The sequence below is a fragment of the Semicossyphus pulcher genome, unplaced genomic scaffold (genome assembly GCF_022749685.1).
Source record: "Semicossyphus pulcher isolate SPU_LCO1_2020_fin unplaced genomic scaffold, fSemPul1.0.p SCAF_16, whole genome shotgun sequence".
NCBI lineage: Eukaryota > Metazoa > Chordata > Actinopteri > Labriformes > Labridae > Semicossyphus > Semicossyphus pulcher.
This window is the reverse complement of record NW_027211670.1, coordinates 4,986,822-5,006,206: the sequence shown is the minus strand read 5'-3', so window position 1 is coordinate 5,006,206 and position 19,385 is coordinate 4,986,822. Positions and strand designations below refer to the sequence as shown.

The following is a 19,385-nucleotide window of genomic DNA, read 5'->3' as shown; positions in this document are numbered from 1 at the left end:
GCTTTAATGTTTGATGTGAGAGCGTCACTTCTTTTCAATTTAACGTGAAAGCAAAGATCTCTTAATTGAATCGCTTCGAGAAGTGTTTGTCCGTCAGAATCAGAAATGCGGTCGGCTGAAGCTCCCTGTTCTGATGGCGGTAAGAGTGGCTGGGTCCAAATTATTCTCATGCTCTGTGAAAGAAATGCACATTTTACACAGTGATTTTATTCTTCATACGGCTGTCTTTGTCATACAGCTGCTTCTGTAACTCCTCATGTGTTCAACCACGTGCAACACCATGAATGCCTTAAGACAAAAGATGTACAATTTATTGTATCTTAATATTTTTTTTTACTACTAAAAACTAGAAAGTACGGAGCCCCTGAAGTCCCAAAAGTTAGAAAATAAAAAAAGTTATTATCTTGTGCGCACAAGTTAATTATCTTGTGGTAACAAGTTATTATCTCGTGCGCACAAGTTAATTATCTTGTGGGAGGAAGTAATTATCTTGTGGGAACAAGTTATTATCCTGTTTGGCGGGTCATGGTTTATGCTAAACCCTGCTTTTGCCTTTTCAGATCAGACGACAATTCATTCAATCTAGTTTACAGCCCCCAACCAGAGATCGTTGTTTATTTTAAAGCTTCATCTTCAACTTTTTTTACCATTTTCTAAAAGTTCATTTTCAAGCGTCAAAGTGGCAATTTAAAATAACAGTTTCTTTAAACATTTTTAATTCAGCCATCTTTGTGTCGACGCACTTTGAGTGTGAGAAGGCACTTCTCAGTGTGGGCATCAACAGACAGAAGCCCTTTACTTTGTGGCATGCGTATTTGTGTGTGAAAAGTCCCCATGTTGGCTACCAGTCTGTGCAGGACCAACAGTTTGTGTGATGAAACATTTGCAGCCATCAGGCTGAGATGTAATACCAGCTCACTGAATGGACAGCACTTAATCCTGCAACATCATGTATCACTGCCGTGTGCCGGTCAAATGTCAGCATGATGGGTGTTTAAAGGGATGTTGTGGACCTCAAACATAGATATATACATACAAACATATTTGTATATATATACGTTTTTCCCTGCTGGATAGACTTTCTTGTACCAAACCTCTGTGGCTTTCCATGGTTACAAATGTTTTTTTGCAAGTTGCCATCACTGATTTTTTTTTAGTGTTTTAAATTGGGGTATCTCCTTATGTAAATCAATATGACTGAGTTATTCTTGGGGGGTCGCCACATCATCCCTGGGTTTGAGAGGTGTCTTGCATGAGTATCTGTGAGAATGGATTGTGTTGATCTTCTCTTCAGTTCCTGTTAACCAAAAACATGAACTATGATTTTCACATCCATTCAAATTACTGTAAGCATTCTGAACATTTAACTTAAAGCAATTCCACCTGTTTCAATGTGGATTATAAGTTAAAACATACCTCCTCACAAAAGCAACCTTTAGTAGTAGAAACATTCACTAATTCTCATTATTGTAAACATTTTTGGAGTGTTCCATGTGTTCATTATTGACTGAGCCATGTTGTGCCTTACCTGCATGCATTGGGCTATCTGTGGTTTTTGATTTGAGTGTGATGTTTTGCACATGATGGCAAATTTAAAGCACCATCAATGTTCAGTTCATCATCACTGTGATTGATTGTTACCATGGCAGTTAGTATCAACACTCTGCATTGATACAAACCACTGCTGTGAAAGCTTCATGCACCCCTCTGTCTGCACTGATGTAAACATTAGGATTCCTGAAAGAGAGTAGGGTTGGGCCCACTGACGACTGCCATGTTCCATCGCTGAAAGCTGACAGTCAGCGACCACGTAGCCATCTGCCAATTTAATTAATAAACATACACTTCCAAAATTTAATAGATAGGATTGGCCTGATTGTTTCGATACCCTATTCAGCTTTTTGAGTCTGTATTGGATCTGTGCAACTCTAACCGGGTGCAGAGAAAGTAGACTGTGTAAGCAGTGAGAGATGCCTTGCCCGTCTTCAGTCTTGTCCTGCTGAGGCTGATGGGTCTCGTAGTTTATTACAGCAGAGACTCACATTTGGTTCGCTCTGGTTGTAGACATACATTGTTGGTAATCATCTTTTCTCTTTCCCTTTGTATGGTCTTCATCAACAGGCAAAAGCATCGATTACAGCAGTTACATGCAGGACATAAAACGCGCCATGTGTTTAGTACAAACACAATCTGAAAGTGAAAGTGTTTTAGCTCCCTCTGTTTTGGGTTCCATCTCTGTCCTTTTCCCTTTAAAGGTCAGAAGCTTTATTGCTCACAAAACATAGTTTCCTGACTCCTTGGATAGATGGCGGATTGTGGCAAGTGCCTGTTACTGTAACTTTACACGTGTATCTCTGTTTATCCAAACTTCAAGGTGGAGCTAACAGTTTATCTTTTGGCCTTCTTGCTTTTTATCCCCCAAATCTGTTTTTGCTTCTATATCCACATCCCCAAAATCATTCCTCTCTTCCTGTTTGTTTTGCAAAACCTCTTTCATACCTCTTTATGCTCCTCCTTTTCATCACCTAACCCTTCTACACACTTTCTTATACCCCAATCCACCTTTTTATGTTTACCCATCCAATGACCTCCTACCACCTTTCTCCCTGCCTTCTCGTACTCTTTTGTTGCCTTTCACTTTCCCATCTTAATCTTTCCCACACCCTTCCATCTTTCCTTCCTCTTTTGCATCCTCCCTTGTTCCCCCTTCTCCTTCTCACTGTCCTTCTCTCTGCAGGGTAAAGTGGCCCAGACAGCTTGTATGTCAGCCTGCAAGCATCTGTCCACATCACTGATGCAGATGCTGCTGGACACAGAACTCAAACAGATCAGCATGGGGGCCATTCAGCAGTTCAACTTAGATGTCATTCAGTGTGAATGTAAGTACAAATAAATGTGAAGTCTTTTTTCAAGGATTTTATAACTAAGTGTAGTCAGCAGGACTGCAAAGTCTGTTTAATTTGATCACAGACAGAACTGTTGTTTTCTGTTGTCATAAGGTCTTGATGAGAGTTTCCAAAACAAAATAAAACTCTCCATGATTACTAACTTACATGTTGATAACTTCCGCGTCAAGTTTAGGAATGTTGGTATATTTAGTATCAGATTCATAAAACAAAAAAAATAAAAGAAACTAGAAACTTAACTCTCAATAACTTTGTTGAGTGGCTAGTTGAGCCTAAGGCCCCGTGTCCATCGCGCCCTTTTCTGGCAGAAAAGCACTTGCTGGGCGCTGTGGAGCCCTGGTTTGAAGCGCTTGTGTGGTCCTCACTGGAAACAATTGGAAAAAGATGCTGGCGCTCAGAAAAAGGCGCTATGTGGACACGGGGCCTTATGAATACGATGGCCAGCCCAATTTATCCACCAATATTTTCTTATTGCAGATATATCTGTATCCGTATTGGCATGTATGTTGGCCAATAACCAGCTGTACCTAAACTTCAAAAATATGCCTTAGAAATCATGACGCCATGCCATAGTCTTTTTTTAGTAGATCAAATGAAAGTGAAAGTCTGATTGTTATTTTGTATTAAGTTGTGTTTTAATGCTCTATGAACAACTGTACGCCTCCAAACTCCCCACTGTCTCTGTATATATAAGAAAAATGTACCTATGTGTTCAGAAGTCTGTGAAGTGATTGTTGTCTGCTGGTGTTTTTACTTCTATTCAGTGTTTGCCAGTTCAGAGCCGGTCCCTGGCTTTCAAGGAGACACACTCCAGCTGGCTTTCATCGACCTTCGACAGGTAAACTGTCTCACTAAGCTGCTCAGAAGAAATGACCTTACCTGTGTGCGCAGACTCGCCAGCACAGTGTAGGAGAGCTTAGTTAGATTCACTGAATGTACTGAATAACTAGGTTCAATTTATTTATTCTTATGCCAGGTGTTTTTTATTGAATATTGAGACAATCCTGATGTCAAATAAAGAGCACCCAAAACTGTACCACTACCATCACATCCAGCAGTATTATGCTTCACTGGCATGTTGTGTGTGACCTTTTCAACTTTCATTTGTCCTGTAGTTCACCTGCTCAAGAACATTCCTATTTCAACACACACAAGCACAAACCGTCTGCCTCCCTTTCTGTTGTAAACACCAGTGGTATGTAAAGTGTTGCTGGGTCTCATTAACTTGTTTCTGTGTTGACCGGTTAATCTGAGCCTGAGGGAGGCTTGGCTCTGCCCCCAGTCCAGGTCACAGCACTACACTTAGAGAGTTGGTTGAAAAAAGACCAGAAACTGAAAACATATTTTACAGTAGCTAAGGAGCTAAACTAACCTCCCCCAGTCAACACTAGGTGATATATTTTCCTGCTCCTTTTATCAGTTTTTAATCTAACTCACAACATGGAAATGCAGAGTTAGAGGACAGGCATGTGAATATAGAAAGACGACTCAGTCTCCGTGCATCAGCCAAAGTGAAGCTCAAACTGGTGCCTCAACAGACGAGACAGCAGAGGCACAGAAACAGATATCAAGCACACAAGGATGAGACTAAATCCAGCTCTATATGACATTCCTCCCTTACATGGACTTCTAACAGGCCATATGTGTAATGTCATTTTATTTTGATGATGAAATGTTTTCAATACCCAAGAATTCCTGGGTATGGACAGATGCATAGTTTGCATTCACATAATGAAGTGCTATTAGTAGGATTCTGTTGTGGCCCCAGGCATTAAGCCAGTAGTTAAGAAGTACTGAGGTTAGGGGCGATGGTTTAGCTCAGTCGGTAGAGCAGGCGCCTTATATACAGAGGCTACAGTCCTCAACACAGCGGCCACAGACTCCACTCCTGCCCTCGATCCCTCACTGCATGTCAGTCCCACTCTCTTCTCCCCCCTTCTCCCTCTCTCAAAAATGGCCAGGAAAATAATCTTGAAAAAAGAAGAAGTACTGAGGTTGTGTACCCCATCAAAAAAAAGCCTACTCTGAAATGTTTTAATTATATGGATTTTTTTACTGAACAAATCTATCTAAAACAAACCTAAATGGGTTGATTCTGATTCTGATTTCCAGTGAAAATCAAGTGTTTAACCGTGTAAACATCTCCATGTGCTACAAGACATATCAGGGACAACATCAGCAGTCATCTCCATAGCTGGGCCTGTCTGCTTTTAAACTGCAGTGTACCAAGGACAGGCTGAACAACACGTTTTCAGATTGGCAGGTTTGAGACGTCACAAAGCTAAGGAGCCAACCCCGTTAATGGACGGGGTGACGCTATGCATATCATTATGTGCAACTTATGACAACCACTTCGGTGATGCGCGAGCCAGCTGTAACCGTCATCGTAATTTTAACAAACTCACAACTGACTACGAGTAACGTTAACGTTGCTACTACTAATTACTACATTTCAAGCTATCTAAGTTTCAACAAGTTGCCTCTTAGCGATGGCAGAGACGAGTTCTGTTTTCCAGTAGAGGGGGCGGTTGAACATTTGCATAGTGGGCGGGGACTATGCAGATTTTTGAATTTTTAATGAGGGAGAAGGAGGAGATGCCTTGGGACGATTTTTACACGGTAATTAAACGTATTTCGCAGAAAAAAAACCCTATCAGACACAATTTATTATTTCAAGCAGAGCATTTTATATGTTCTAAAACATGACTGGAGCTGGTCTTTAATACTTTCTTTTTTACAAGGAATACAAAAATCTTTTCAGAACCCACAACAGAAATTAAAAATAATGTGAATTGAAGGTTGAGAAATGCTAAATATTAATTGATCTATTTATTTTCTTTCCTAAAAGTTGCCAAATTTGAAAACTAATTTCTTAAAAAGTTCTCTGGAATTTTTCATTCTAAGTATTTGTTGTTGAACCCTTTTTTTTCAGGAGAGCTTAGTTTCCTGCAATGCAGCTCATTACACACAAGATGTGACCATACTCCCTTTTTATACAGGCTGCAAGGACGACATGTTAATCCTAGCCTTAGGTAAAGGGTTTGGGAGTCAACTACAGGCCGAGGTTACACAGAGGTCATCCTTTTACTATTACTTCTCCTTTATCTTATGGCTGCTAATTTCGTAGCTATATGTGCTTTTGGATCTTTATCCTGTAACCATTTGGAGAGATTAAAAGTCAATATTTAGGACCATTTCAATGACGCATTAGGAGAGAGAAATGATTGCAAATACACATTTTTAAGGTTCTTTTGTCAACTTAGAGATATTTGTGCACAATGTTTGTTGTTCTGTTTATGTTAAAGTACTGACTTAAAACCAATCTTGATTTAAGAAGGTTCCACAATTCCCTAATAAGTACATTTTTTCATAAGTAATTAAATTCACCATATGAAAAGTTTTTGTAAATGGACAAAATATAGCTACAAGTGTAAAGTTCATGCCAATGCCTGGTGAAGATGAACTTCAGCATCCCCTGACATGCCACAGCTGCCGTCTTTTCTAAGATATAACTTTAAAAGTAACCAGAACTTGAAAAGAAGAATCATGCTTTAAAAATGGCATAACTCAGGAACAACTTTCTCATGTGCCAACATAGTCTGATGGGGAACTTCTCGCTCTGTCACTTGAGCATATAAATATTGTAATCACCAAAAAACCCTTCAGGCTCCTTAGAGGCAAGAGACAGCCTGTGTCTCGGACTTCGTTAAGACTGGAGGCCAATCAGATTAGTTTCTCTCACCAGATCTTTAAGATAGACTGTCTGCGCTGTTGTTTGCAATAGATCAGATGTGATTTGTTTGTCCACACATCACCGATCTATCTTCATAGTTTTCTGTGCTAATGACGTAGGTGTCAGTTACTGCATACGCTGGTGAAGATGCTTTCCAGCTCTGAAGCATCATGAAGTCGTTGTGTCGCACTGAGGTCCACAATTCACAATTCAAATCCAACTCCAAACGTTCATGAAATCCGATTTGCAAGGATTGCATTTTAAACATAAACAGATTTTCTAACATTAATGTGGATTTAATCTGAAACCAAAAAAACTGGTTACTGGCTAACTACATACTAACTAATAAGAACTACATACACTTGTTTATGCTACTTTATATAAATGATGATTATTAATACGGCAGACCAGAGCAGGCTGTAAAACTTTGGCTCAAGTTTTTTTTAGATTTAGAATAGACTTTTAAATTAGACTTTGTGCTATGTGTGCTTCTCTGCTGGTTTTCCACTTCCAGGTTGCAGTGGCAGCACACTTCTCACCCTGAGCCTAGCCCTCTTTTAAACAAGTAAGCCCAATTGTATCAGCAATCCTATTCTCCCAACAACTATCCAAATCTCATTGCAGATATTTCCAAAGAGAAGAGCTGTTAGAATTTGGAGCAAACATTCAACATTATGACTCCCATTAGATCTTTTCCAGGACAAGTCAACTTTTCTTCTTGATGCCAAAAGCTGAATACTTACCATAAGTGTTTACTATTTCACTCTTATGATGACAGGACTCAGCTTGTCCAGCAGAATGCTCCAAGATTACACTGATTGTTGTCCTGATTGTTGTCTTCACTGCATTTAGGGTCATCTGTCAGGTTCATGTGATGGTTGTGTGACCAAAGCCCCTTTTACATTCAAGCCGGGACTGTTACACCTCCAAACAAAAATCAAAACCCATAACGCAACCTAAAAATACACACACCTACACTCGCACACTCACACACACACTTCACCAAGAGGGGTACAAATAAACAACAGAGATTTGTCTAAACAATGTGTCAAGGACACAAAAGCATACATATCATTGCAAGCTGTCCAAAGTGGGAATGTGCAAAAACACAACAGAGAAAAGGGACAGTCAATATATAAATGCTGTCAGAAAGAATCCAAGTGTTAAAGGGGCCCCAAGATTGTTCCCATTTAAGTTAAGTTATTTTAAATTATTACTTTGCTATTTCTACTTATGAATAACCTAAACCAGTTTGTGCAACCAGTTTCTGAAGCATGGTAGAGTTGGTGTCTTCCAGTCTTTGAGAATAATGTTTTTTTGCTAATACCATGCTATCAAAAGAGCTGTTTGAATGTGTGAAGGGAGAATTGAGGAGTCTTCCGAGCCAAGTCTCTGTCAGGAGAGTCCTTTGGTAAACCCCAGAAAACACCTCGTCCTTAGTGTAAAACGCACAGAAACAAAATGGTGGGCGGAAGTCATTCTGCTCTGAGCTGGCATCAGAGGTAGTAACAGAGGCGTAACAGTAGCAAAACGGTATGAGTGTAAACAAGGGAGTTGGCGGGGCGGAACAGCGCTGTGTGTGTATGTGAAGCTCGCACTGTTTGTTTACATGTTTCATGCCTTTTGCTTCTGCAACGCTGGACTGCAACGTAAAAACACACACTGCGGCGCTGCTTGGTCCAATGTAAAATGGCAAAGGCGGCGTAACAACAGAGCTTCATTACGGCGCTGTGGCGGAATCGTAATGTAAAAAGGACTTAATATTCCCCTGGTTGGGTTGGGATATTGAAGAAGTTGTTTAGTTTAGCTTAGTAGTTTAGTCTTTGCACCTGTGTAGTTTTATTTAATATGGCAGACCACAGCAGGCCGTAGAACTTTAGCCATAGTTTTTTAGATCTGCAAACTTGACAATCTAAAGATATAACTAAGGTAACTTCCTTTGAGTGGTCCAAAGTCCCACCTATCCAAATAAACATAGCAACATTATCACAATCTATAAAAACAACAGTCAAATATATGAAAACAAGATTTAACTTGAAATACACTTTTCCTTTAAGGAATAAAATGCTGTTGATGTTGTGAGTTGTGGAGAGTTCAGTGGGTGTCAGAGTAAGATGTGGCTCATCACTTAGCTCCAGGTGAGAATAATGGCATTGTTGCTAAGCCTCTCTGTGTGTCGGAGTCTCAGTTAGCTGAATAATGCTATTATCACTAAGCTGTTCTTTCACTGCTCCTCAACATGACCCAAACACCCAGCTGTTTCACCCTATGACATTAGCATACACTGTGTGTGTGGTGGGGTAGGGGGGTCATCTCCATCAGGTTAAGCAGGGGTCGTGGGGGGGTCATTTTAATGTTCCTGTTCACACTCAACACTCGTCACGTAGCAGCAAAACCCCCTCCCTCTCTCCCTTCTTCTCTCTTCCTCCCTCACTCTTCTGTCTTCCCTCTGCATCTCAGAGTAACACAGTGACCCAAGATACACACGTGTTTACAATCATCTCATGACCTGACCCTGACTCTGACCTGGCTTTAACACGGCTCTCACTCACTGGCTCAGTGTATCTGCTGCATAGTTTTGAAGATTACTGTAACCTTGGAGATAATGAGGGTGACCTCTGTCCTCTCAGCCACCAAGTCTTTATGAATTTGGTATCTCTGTGTTTTGTAGCTCCTTGACCTGTTCATGGTGTGGGATTGGTCGACCTACCTGGCAGACTACGGCCAGCCAACCTCCAAATACCTGAGAGTGAATCCAGCCACGGCCCTGGCTCTTCTGGAGAAGTAAGTGCATCTGCAAGGTTCACACGGCTGTGTATAATACTGTACTTCAACACTTTTTAAAGGCCAGGTAGCATTGACAGCTCACATTTTTCAGAGGTACTAATACTAAGTACTAATGCAAGGGTATTTTACTTCAATACGTGTAGACTCTCCTTTCTATATTCAGGTTGGCCTTTCCTATTAAGAGCATGACATTGATTTTACATTCAGATTGTAATGCTTTCCCCCCACCCCTGCACTCAGATAGTTGCGCTTAAATTTGCTCAGCTTTTTCTTAAATTGTATTCATGTGAGTAGATGTATTCTTTCTTGCAAAGATATCTAAAGAAAGCAAGGCAAAAGGAAAGTACATATTCTAAGGATATGGAGGGCGGTAGTGGATGAGCTCTGTAAATGAATCCCCACCTGCATCAAAGCAGAGATCATTTAATCGATCAACATTACACCTGGATTTCTATGAGTTTAGGATTAGACAAAATCCGACATCATGTGCTTCCAGCTGACAGAGTCAGCACAGAATTCAGAATTCTACGCAGAATATCTCTACAGTATAAGTGAGTGCAATTCTAAGGGACTATTTAAAATAATAATCTCAAAGATTTTCATTTAGGTAAATCTCTGTTAAGTCACTGTCTATGACCGAATGAGGTAACACAATGGTGATTGAGCCTAAAAGCCTTTGCATTTGCAGTATTACAGACTGGGTGTCTGGTGCAACTTTCACAGAAAAAATCACAAGCGGCGCCCAGTTAGTGACGCGTTTTTCATCATCCAGCAGTGGTTGGTCTGCCAGAGAGAGTAGGCGGAGCTAAGCAGCTGCTTTTCCGGTCTCTGCAAGTGTTGCGAGTAAACAGTAATCTACTATGGCTGAACAAACAAAGAAAAGATGGATGACTACAGATACAACTTCAAAAATAAGTGAAAATCCAAAGAAAAAGAAACAAACTCGACGCTCAGATGAAGCAAACAGTCTGAAAAGGAAAGCGACCGTCAGCCAGGAAAATCAAGAGTTACAACCGGAGCCAACTGGACGTCACACATGCAACACTGTCTGGATAGCTGGGAAGTGTGCTCCCATAATAACCGTTTATCGCCATAGGTGCCGCCAAAGAGAACGAAACTGAAATATTCAAGATTAACACTTTAAGCGCAAGGGCAGAAAGCATTACAAAAACTTGAATAAAATCAATAAGTTATGCTCTTAAACTGAAAAACTTCTCTGTTGAATAAAGATCTCTCCATACTGAGACAGCAGGGATTTCTTTCAAATGTAGCACAAATTGTCATGTGCCAAATTGCCCTGATTGAAATGTGCATTAAAAAGAGAAAGTAATTTTAATGTTTAATGTAAGAAAAATATTTTAGTTTATTTCCCAATTTGACATTTTATCATCGTAATAACATGTTTGTACTTTAGTTATTGCATAGATCTTATGACAACCGCAGATGTGAATGTTGCTGCTGTGTCTGTTTTGGTTTCAATTCTTTCGCTCCTCTAAATCTCCTCTATCTTTTCTGCTGCTGCTCAGAGTCTACAGAGGGTAGGTGCAGCTTTCTCACTGCTTTTCTTTGGTCTTTTACATGCACACTCTGACATGTGTAGAACCAGCAGTATAGTGTAAACTAAGACATATTAAATAACAGGCGATTGAAACACATTTTAAACTTCTCGCCCAAGCTCTCTCTTACATTGGACAATGGCTTTCTTAGAAGTTCAAGATCAACAGATTGTTGACGTTGTTTAGATTTTGTATACAGGCTAAAGTATGTTTTTACCCAAGTCTGTGATATTTGGAAGGGCCAAAAATAAACACAAATGATCTTGCTTTTGAACTGGTGTAACTGAAGTAACTGAAGGTGAAAATTTGCCCCTTGTAGTTGATAAAACGTTTATTTATTTATTCTGCCAGCTCAAGCTTAATCCTGATGTTTCAGTGTCTGATATGACTGAAAAGCATTTAGCGACAAACTAAACCTGGACACTAATAATCTAAAGAAATTTTGAGTGTTTGTGTAACTTTTGTGTCTCCTTGTTTTCCAGGATGAAGGACACCAGTAAGAAAAACAACATCTTCTCTCAGTTCCGGAAGAACGACAGAGACAAACAGAAGCTGATAGAGACTGTGGTCAAACAGCTGAGGAGCCTGGTCAACGGCATGTCCTCATAAACACACACACACACACACACACTCCCATTAATAGGAGTGACTCGTGTGTCACAAAGAAATAAAGAATGAAACATGCATGCAGTCACATGCACACACTGAACTGCCAAGACTCTTGAAAAGGTAACACATGAAATGAAATGGTAACACACAACACGACAGTGACACACAGAAGAACCACACATGGAATTTACACACAAAAGGGACATACACACATCACATAAAGGCACAGCAATACACACTCTGTATATGGCATGCAGGGAACAGTCGAGACACACATAAACTCATATGCTCCCCTTACTGTTATACCTAACTGAATACTCCATGTAAATAACACACACACACACACACACACACACACACACACACACGTTCATACAAAACAGTTTACTGGACGCTCCACAGGAGTGAACAGTGAAATGTTTGTAAAGTATTTTTAATGGCTATGATAAGACAAACTATGTTTTGTACATCTGTGAGAGTGTAATGATTGTAGCTGCAAACTGGTTCAACACAGGAAGTGACACTTACAAGTACTGGGACAATAAGGTCAAAGGTCACCTATATTTATTAGATGTTCAATGAAACAACTCTTGAAAATTACAGAATTTCTCTTTCCTCCACTGCTGAAGGCGGAAGTTGTTTTCATGCGTTACACTTTGTAGAATAACAAATTCATCAACAGAGATGAAGCCATTTAATCTGCTCTCTAAATTATTCAGTAAAAAACACGTCTCGTTGTGAAAAACTTCTCGTAGATTTAATAAAACTATGATTATTTAAAGTCATACTAGGAGGCTCATAATACTTAATCCATCAGCATTCTCCACTTTAACCAGATTGCATGTGTTAAACATGGCTCTCATGTTAAAAGCTGAAAAAACTAAAATGGTATACTCACAGACACAAGAAACAAGGTTGCTCTAAAAAGTTTTTTTCAGGTGATTACACATCGTTGGAGAAAAATAGGAAACGATAACAGTGCGGTGCTAGCAGAGAATGTACCAGAGCTACACGGAATCAAACAAACATGAAACACACCGACATTACAGATCAAATTTTCAAGTCTAATGCATTTGAATGAAACACTGCCCTCACGGGATTCAGTCATGGAAGAAAAGTAAATGTATGTCAAGACTTGCAGTCCAGTTCACTTCGTAAATTTGCATCATTGACGGATTGCAAACAAACCTCAGACAGCCGACCTGTTAAGAAACAGATCCAGCTGTAGAGTTACGTATTGGCTGTTGCATCAGATTTGATATAAGCTGCTCTGTCTGCATACAGTGAACCATGAAAGACGTGTGGCATGGTTCACAGCCAGTTATGAGAAACAAAAACATTCTCTTTTATTAACGAATTTAACTTATTGTCTGAGGAGCAGTCAGGTATGTGACTGTTTGGGTTATAGTTTACAGATTTGAAGCTTACATAAGACTTACTAAACCATATTCAGATTGCTACTCTGGCCTGAAAACCTCTCATTGTCATATGTCATGGTTCTAAAAAAGATCTACTGAAACTCATTGTCCCATTACTTGAAATGTTGTCAGTGTGTATGCATGTGTGCAGAAATGGAGTGATGCTGAGGTCATGGATGGATGGCAGAATAGATGAATGGATGATGACGTCTCGAAAGACTGATGTTCATGAAAAAGTGAAGTTTAGTTGAACTGCTTGATTGTTTTGCTTGCTGTTTAAATTCATTTCTGCCTCACATTGTACATTTAAATCAACCCCAACAACACACTCTCACAACCAGTAATGGGGATTAAACTTTATGAAGGGACCCGTTATGAAGGCGACTCTTCAACACACAGATTGTACTTGTATTGTTCGCTGCATTAGAAACATTTTAAAATTGCAACATCTGAAAAGTGGATATTGATTGATTTGAACAACATAATACTACAACAACACACATTCATGCAGACACAAGCCGGGTAACTGCTGGTTTTTGTACAGGATGTATGAGACTGTACAGGTGAACAGCAAAGGCTCCAAGGAGCTGATGAGGATTTTGGGTTGTAGTGTTATAGTGACCCCTGCATGATGCAATTCTAGTGGAGGGTTTGCATGTGATGTCACTTTATGAAACACTGACAAAACACATAGCAAAAGGAACGTGAGCGAGGCGTACAGTTTGAAAATTACCAGAGTAGAAAGTGGAAAGGCCAAACAGCTACAGACGAGTCCTCCTTCTGCAAAAACATACAGCACATACAACAGCATCACTTCGGGAAGGACAACAACAACATGCACGGCGCAAGTCACACGACTGATGGTGCCAGCTAGCTCTGAAGGCCTTGTTAAACTCGCCTTTGTGACATCTACTTCATCATTTGCCCTTAAAGTAACATCCAGTGTTGTGGATTGTGTGGTCAAAACTACGCAGGCATACTTTTTGGACTGCTCACAGACATGGTAAATGATGAAATTTAGGTCACACAGAAGAATGTTCACTTTAGGAAGGCACTCAGCAATGCTTTTGGCTGTATCCATCCGTCATGTGACCCTAAACCCTGCATGTCCGAACGGTTCTTCTCCCACTTTGTTTTAACTTCTGTGGAATGTGCCATGTTGGTTGTCTTGTTCACCTATTCCACCTACCTAATTTACACATTACGATCTGATCAGTGTACAGGATCTAGATGAGAACGCGTCTGTATACCAGGTGTGAAGGTACACGACTTTGATCAGATGTCATTCCCCAGACATCGATCACATGTTTACACCAGGTGGAGATGGGGTCTAAAGATCATCTCGCATGTCGTTAACCTGATGGCCTTTTCTTGTACGAGGCTTTTACAGATTCCTTCCCCCCCTTCTGGTATCACTCCTGTACTCATTCATAGCAGCAGAGCCTGAATTGTGGTGACAGTGGTCTCATGTAAAAGGTGACATCAGTGCTGCCCTCTTCCTCTCACTTTAAATCAGTTGTAGGGTTAAGGACTTTATTTATGTGACATTGACTACAGTTGTGTCTTACAGCTCACTCAAAATACATGATTCATACTTACAATAAATCTTTGGGAATTGTTATGTTATTAGTGATTATATATACATACTCTATATTTAACAGTTCAATAACTTGCAGTCTAAATTCTTTCTTTTTGTTCCTCAGGGTGAAATGAAGCTTTAGAATCTCATAACCCACATACAGTATATCCACAAAGCACAGCAATAATGAATTGGTTCCTTTGCAGCCTGTCAGCAGGTTGATGCTTAACTCAAACCTGCACGTGACTCCTGATGACAAACCTTTTTAATGAGACTGTTTCTATCCTCTTTGTGTTCGGGGTCTGGGCTCCACTTTCAGAAGCATTTTTGCACTGAAACTGATTGAAGTTTTTTTTCCCTTTTAGATTATTTTATTGCCTTTTTTAAAAGTTGCTTGTAAATGCCACTGTATATACTGCATATTTTGTAAAGACAATATTACAGCAGTGTGTCTGCTACAAACAGAACTGGAGGTTGACATTGTGATATGCACCTCTATAGACAACTAAGTAAATATATAATTAATAAGAGTTTGAATTTGCATTTGTTGCTTACTTGGTGAACAGCTCGATTGTTTGAGGAGCTCAGTGATTTACATTGGTACCTTCTCTCCACTCGTTTGCATGGTTGGCATACAAACTAATATATTAAGCATAAACCCTCCGTCACAATGTGAAGTATGTAAATACCAGTCCAGAAGATTTCAAATACCTGATTATTGATAATATCCTAAATAAAGGACAGTTTCAAATTACACTTAAGTCAAAGGCTTTCTGTACACACACCTGTCTGAGTTTCATCTCATGCGTGTAAACTGGTTCACTGGAAGCAGAGAAATATTTCCACATGAAAAATTCCATCAATAGAACAAAACCAGAAGCGGTTCTTAGTCACTACGTTCTGAGCTTCCTGGTCTTTTATTTTGTCTTTTTTTTATGTTTCAGTTGCTGCAGTCAGTCAAACTCAAGACTTCCTGCAGTGGTTTAAATTCAAGGCCTACCTGAATACATGTAGGAAGTGTGTTGAAGTATGCTTAATGGGAAACCTCTTTGCGGGAAAAGCTGAGTGTCATTGACAGAAACATAACAGGCAAAGCAGACTAAGGAAAAAATCAGTGCACGAGAACAGAGACAAGTCCATGAAAAAACAATTCATAGCAGCAGATTGACTCTTGATGACTCCTGTGATGGAGAGCAAGACAAGTAAACATGTTGGAGGCATGTTTGGATGTTCTAACTTCTTCTAACCCTGTCTGTTAGAAATGAAGTCGACATTAAAGAGCACAGCAATGTGTGTTAAAAACCTGTCCCGTGTTGTGCTCTGGCTGCCTAAACACAACAATCCAGAAAAGTTTAATAATGCAGTCATTGCTACGAGCACATTTTATAATACAAGATATTTTGGTGTTACACAAATGAAATAGGTTTTAAATTAAATTCTTACTGATACACGGATAGTCAGATACATTTATTAAAATGCATTTATTTCTCATCCTTCCTTGATAAGTTACTGGAACGTATAAACCAAGAAGCATTACGCTTCTTTCAAAATGTATTTGCTGTTATAGATAATGTAGTTTCTATGTGGCAGGGTTGTAAAATAAGTTAATATATACTGTAGAACCACATAAAGGCCTTTCACTCTTCAGTCAAGATCAATATTTGACGGGTTAATGTTCGTTTATTCGGAAGTTTCACATAATCCGATGTGAGACAACAAAGGAAATCTCTGTGACTGTGCTAGATTCAGATACACATCCAACACATAGCTCATCACTTTGTCTTTTGATTTGGCAGAAATTCAACAGTTTTCTGGTTAAAATGGCACAAACCAAAGTTTTATTTCCCACTGCTTGTATGCCAATGATCATTTGCCTGATTTTTGTTGTTGTTGTTGTTGTTGTTGCCTTCCAAGTGGAGAGAGGGTACGTGTTGATGTCCAAAGGAATCCTGGCTTTACCTTTGTCACACCATGACTGAGATGTTGTTTTCCTAAATCTCTTGTTTTTATTTTGTGTGCTGTAATAAAAGTTTATTGAACAGTTCAGGTCTGCTCGTTATTAAGCCGAGTGTGAGGGTAATCGTGAACGGTCGGTTTGTCTGTCCAGCTTTTTTCATGACGTCGTGCGTCAGTGTAACAGCTCTCGTAATTGCCATGATGTCCTTTCTAGCATCTATAGACTCGTAACACCATCAGGCCGGTCTGTAACAAGGACAATGTTGGTGTTATGTTTTCATCCATTATCTTATAACATTAGGAGTGTGCCTGTAGAAAAACGTTCAGACAACCTTGTAACTCATGTTATAAATGTTAATGTTTATAAAAAACCCTTATGGGGCACCGTTCTTCCTGCAATAATTGAAGTCACAAAAATGTTGGAAAATGGTCATTAATTATAAAGTAACTATGTTATTATGTCAGCAATGCTACATGGTGATTAAATATAATATACTAACATGTTTTCACTCCCAACTCGTCAAATATGGCGGCCTGACGCTTGAAAATATGACAATCTAGGTACTGCTCTAGCATCATCTTAGCACCTCCAGGGTTCAGAGTTCAAGTTAGCAATAGTGAACAGGCAACGTTTGATAAGATTTTCAAAATAAAGCCTGCTGACGAACACGTCCGAGGACTTTTGGACAAGAATCTTTAACATGTGGTGGCTGTTTGGTTCTGTTTAGGCACCAAAACAGCTTGGGTAGGTTTGGGGAAAAGATCAATTTAAAAGAGCACTTGCATACGTTATGTAACTGTTTTTGGCTTTTTGCATTTATTGATAGGACAGCTGTAGAGAGGCAGGAAATGTGGGGAGGAGAGAGTGGGGGATAACATGCAACAAATGATCGGCAGACCGATTTGTACAGGAGGGGAACATTTTTTAACAATCAATATGTAAAGGAACATCGCAGGTGGAGCTATGCTTAGTGACAGATGAGTTTCAGTGATGCTTTAGCATGTTTGATATTCCAGAGACGACCCAACATATCGAGTAATGTTGGTAAAGACCATCCGATCCACTTAGTTTTCTGTGTTCTTAAATTTACTGGAAAATCTTTGTGCTTTCTCTCAATATAATTAAATAACATCAGAGGCTTTTCCAGCTCTGGTTTCTCATTCACAAGCACCATATTGTTGGAACAAACAGGAGCCCATGTTTTATAAACAGAAGGAAAACGGGTGAAGAGATGGTGCCTTATCTTTTACTAAACCACGTCGTACTCTGGATACTCTGCTCTCCCTCTTCCTCTCTCACACAGAAGCGTCGCTTGTTCTGTGAAAGTTTTCTGTGATCTTGGATGTCGCCCTCAGAGCCCTGTGTATCCCACCACACACACGCTTACTGGGAAACAGCAAGTGAACTTTGGCCTGGGTCAGCGTTTGAATGCGAGGATCCCTGTCGCCGCAGATGTAATGAGGCGAGAGACATTTGGAGAGCTCTATTATCACTGGACAGCAGCGACCCTGCCAACACACACGCACACACACAAATGTGTTTGTTTTCCTCAAAGGGTCATGGTGCCCTCTCAGCTCTACTGTCTTGTTTAATTCTGCAACTGCCATTATTTAACATTTTGACCTTTAATCTTTGAACACGTCCTCCATCTGTCAACATAGAGAGAAAGCCAAAAAATGTGGGATGAGAGTTTTGTTTTTGAGAATGAAGTGGAACTTTCAGTATTTGTGGCAGACATTAAGAATAGAAATCCATAAGGTTGATTTTTCATTTAAAGAACAAATCTTTGTTCTCCAAATTTTGGCTCGAAATGCAACATAATGTCTGGCCCAAGTCTCGTAACCCATCGGCTACCTATGATCTTAAGCAACGGCCATTTTTCAGTGGCGATAGAGGATACCCGGACCGGGACTTCCTTTTGCATGTGCTCGTCACCATTTACAGTCCGACTAGCAACATTAGACCCCAGAACTGACGGAGGACGACGTCCATGACCGGATGTTATCTGCACGGATATGCAGAATGATTCATGCTAAATCTTAGTCGGACCAGCCAGTGGGTTCAGGGATTGCAATACTGCATGTTTCACCTCTTTTGCTTTGCACACACAGTTTTCCTGCAAACAACCAAGGCCAGCTGAAATTAAAGTGGACAAGACAACTCCGAGAACAAGCAGAAATCCAAATTCTTTCAAGACCAAATATCGTGTCATTCGCCTACAAACAGACAAACATCAAGGCCAGAATTTGGAGGAGTCCCAATCTCGGATCCCATCGGCTATAGTCTGAGACGATAAAGCCTCTGGGGACACCGGTGAACGTGCTGGGCGGTAAGCGATAAACGACTTCCTGTAAAGACTTCCTTTTCCGTGTGCTGCATTGTTACAGAAAGAGAAACCGTTCTGTTGTGATTTACTTGTTATTAACGGGTCTTACCTTTGCCCAAATCTCAACATCATGATGCAGATTTGTACGAAGTAAAAATTCAAGCTTTGTCAGGTCTGTCCTCAAGAGGAGAAGAAAACTTTTAAACTGCTTGATTGTTTAGCGGAGGTCAGATCGATCTGATGCATTCAAGGAAGTCGGGAAATCGAACGCTTAACGGCTTTCGTGATACATCGTCAAGGGAATTTATCTGAAGTTGAATTTTAGGTCTAGAATGGATCTGATGAGGCTGATGGGAGCCGGGATGGCATTAAGGTGGATCCGGTTCCACCTGCTTTTGCTCTCCTCACAGACTGCTTTTCTTGCATACGCCGCAGCCTGCTGATACGTGATTGGTCAATATTACTCAGATTACAAGCGTAGTTCAAACAGAAACCAGAACACTTGCCTTCCCGG

General features: G+C 40.1%; 1 protein-coding gene across 2 annotated transcripts in view; it reads left to right on the top strand.

The window, feature by feature from the left end:
- The window catches only part of exoc6 (exocyst complex component 6), a 38,670-nt gene extending 26,717 nt beyond the window's left edge, over nt 1-11,953 (top strand). The window contains exons 21-25 of one of the 2 annotated variants that reach the window (XM_069664260.1): nt 2,738-2,879; nt 3,671-3,744; nt 9,311-9,423; nt 10,953-10,964; nt 11,465-11,953. In XM_069664260.1, the coding sequence (XP_069520361.1) occupies nt 2,738-2,879; nt 3,671-3,744; nt 9,311-9,423; nt 10,953-10,964; nt 11,465-11,591 (468 nt within the window). In that variant the 3' untranslated portion in view covers nt 11,592-11,953. The remainder of the gene's footprint in view (nt 1-2,737; nt 2,880-3,670; nt 3,745-9,310; nt 9,424-10,952; nt 10,965-11,464) is intronic. The other variant, XM_069664261.1, reaches the window with a different exon arrangement.
- The last annotated feature ends 7,432 nt before the right edge of the window (nt 11,954-19,385 follow it).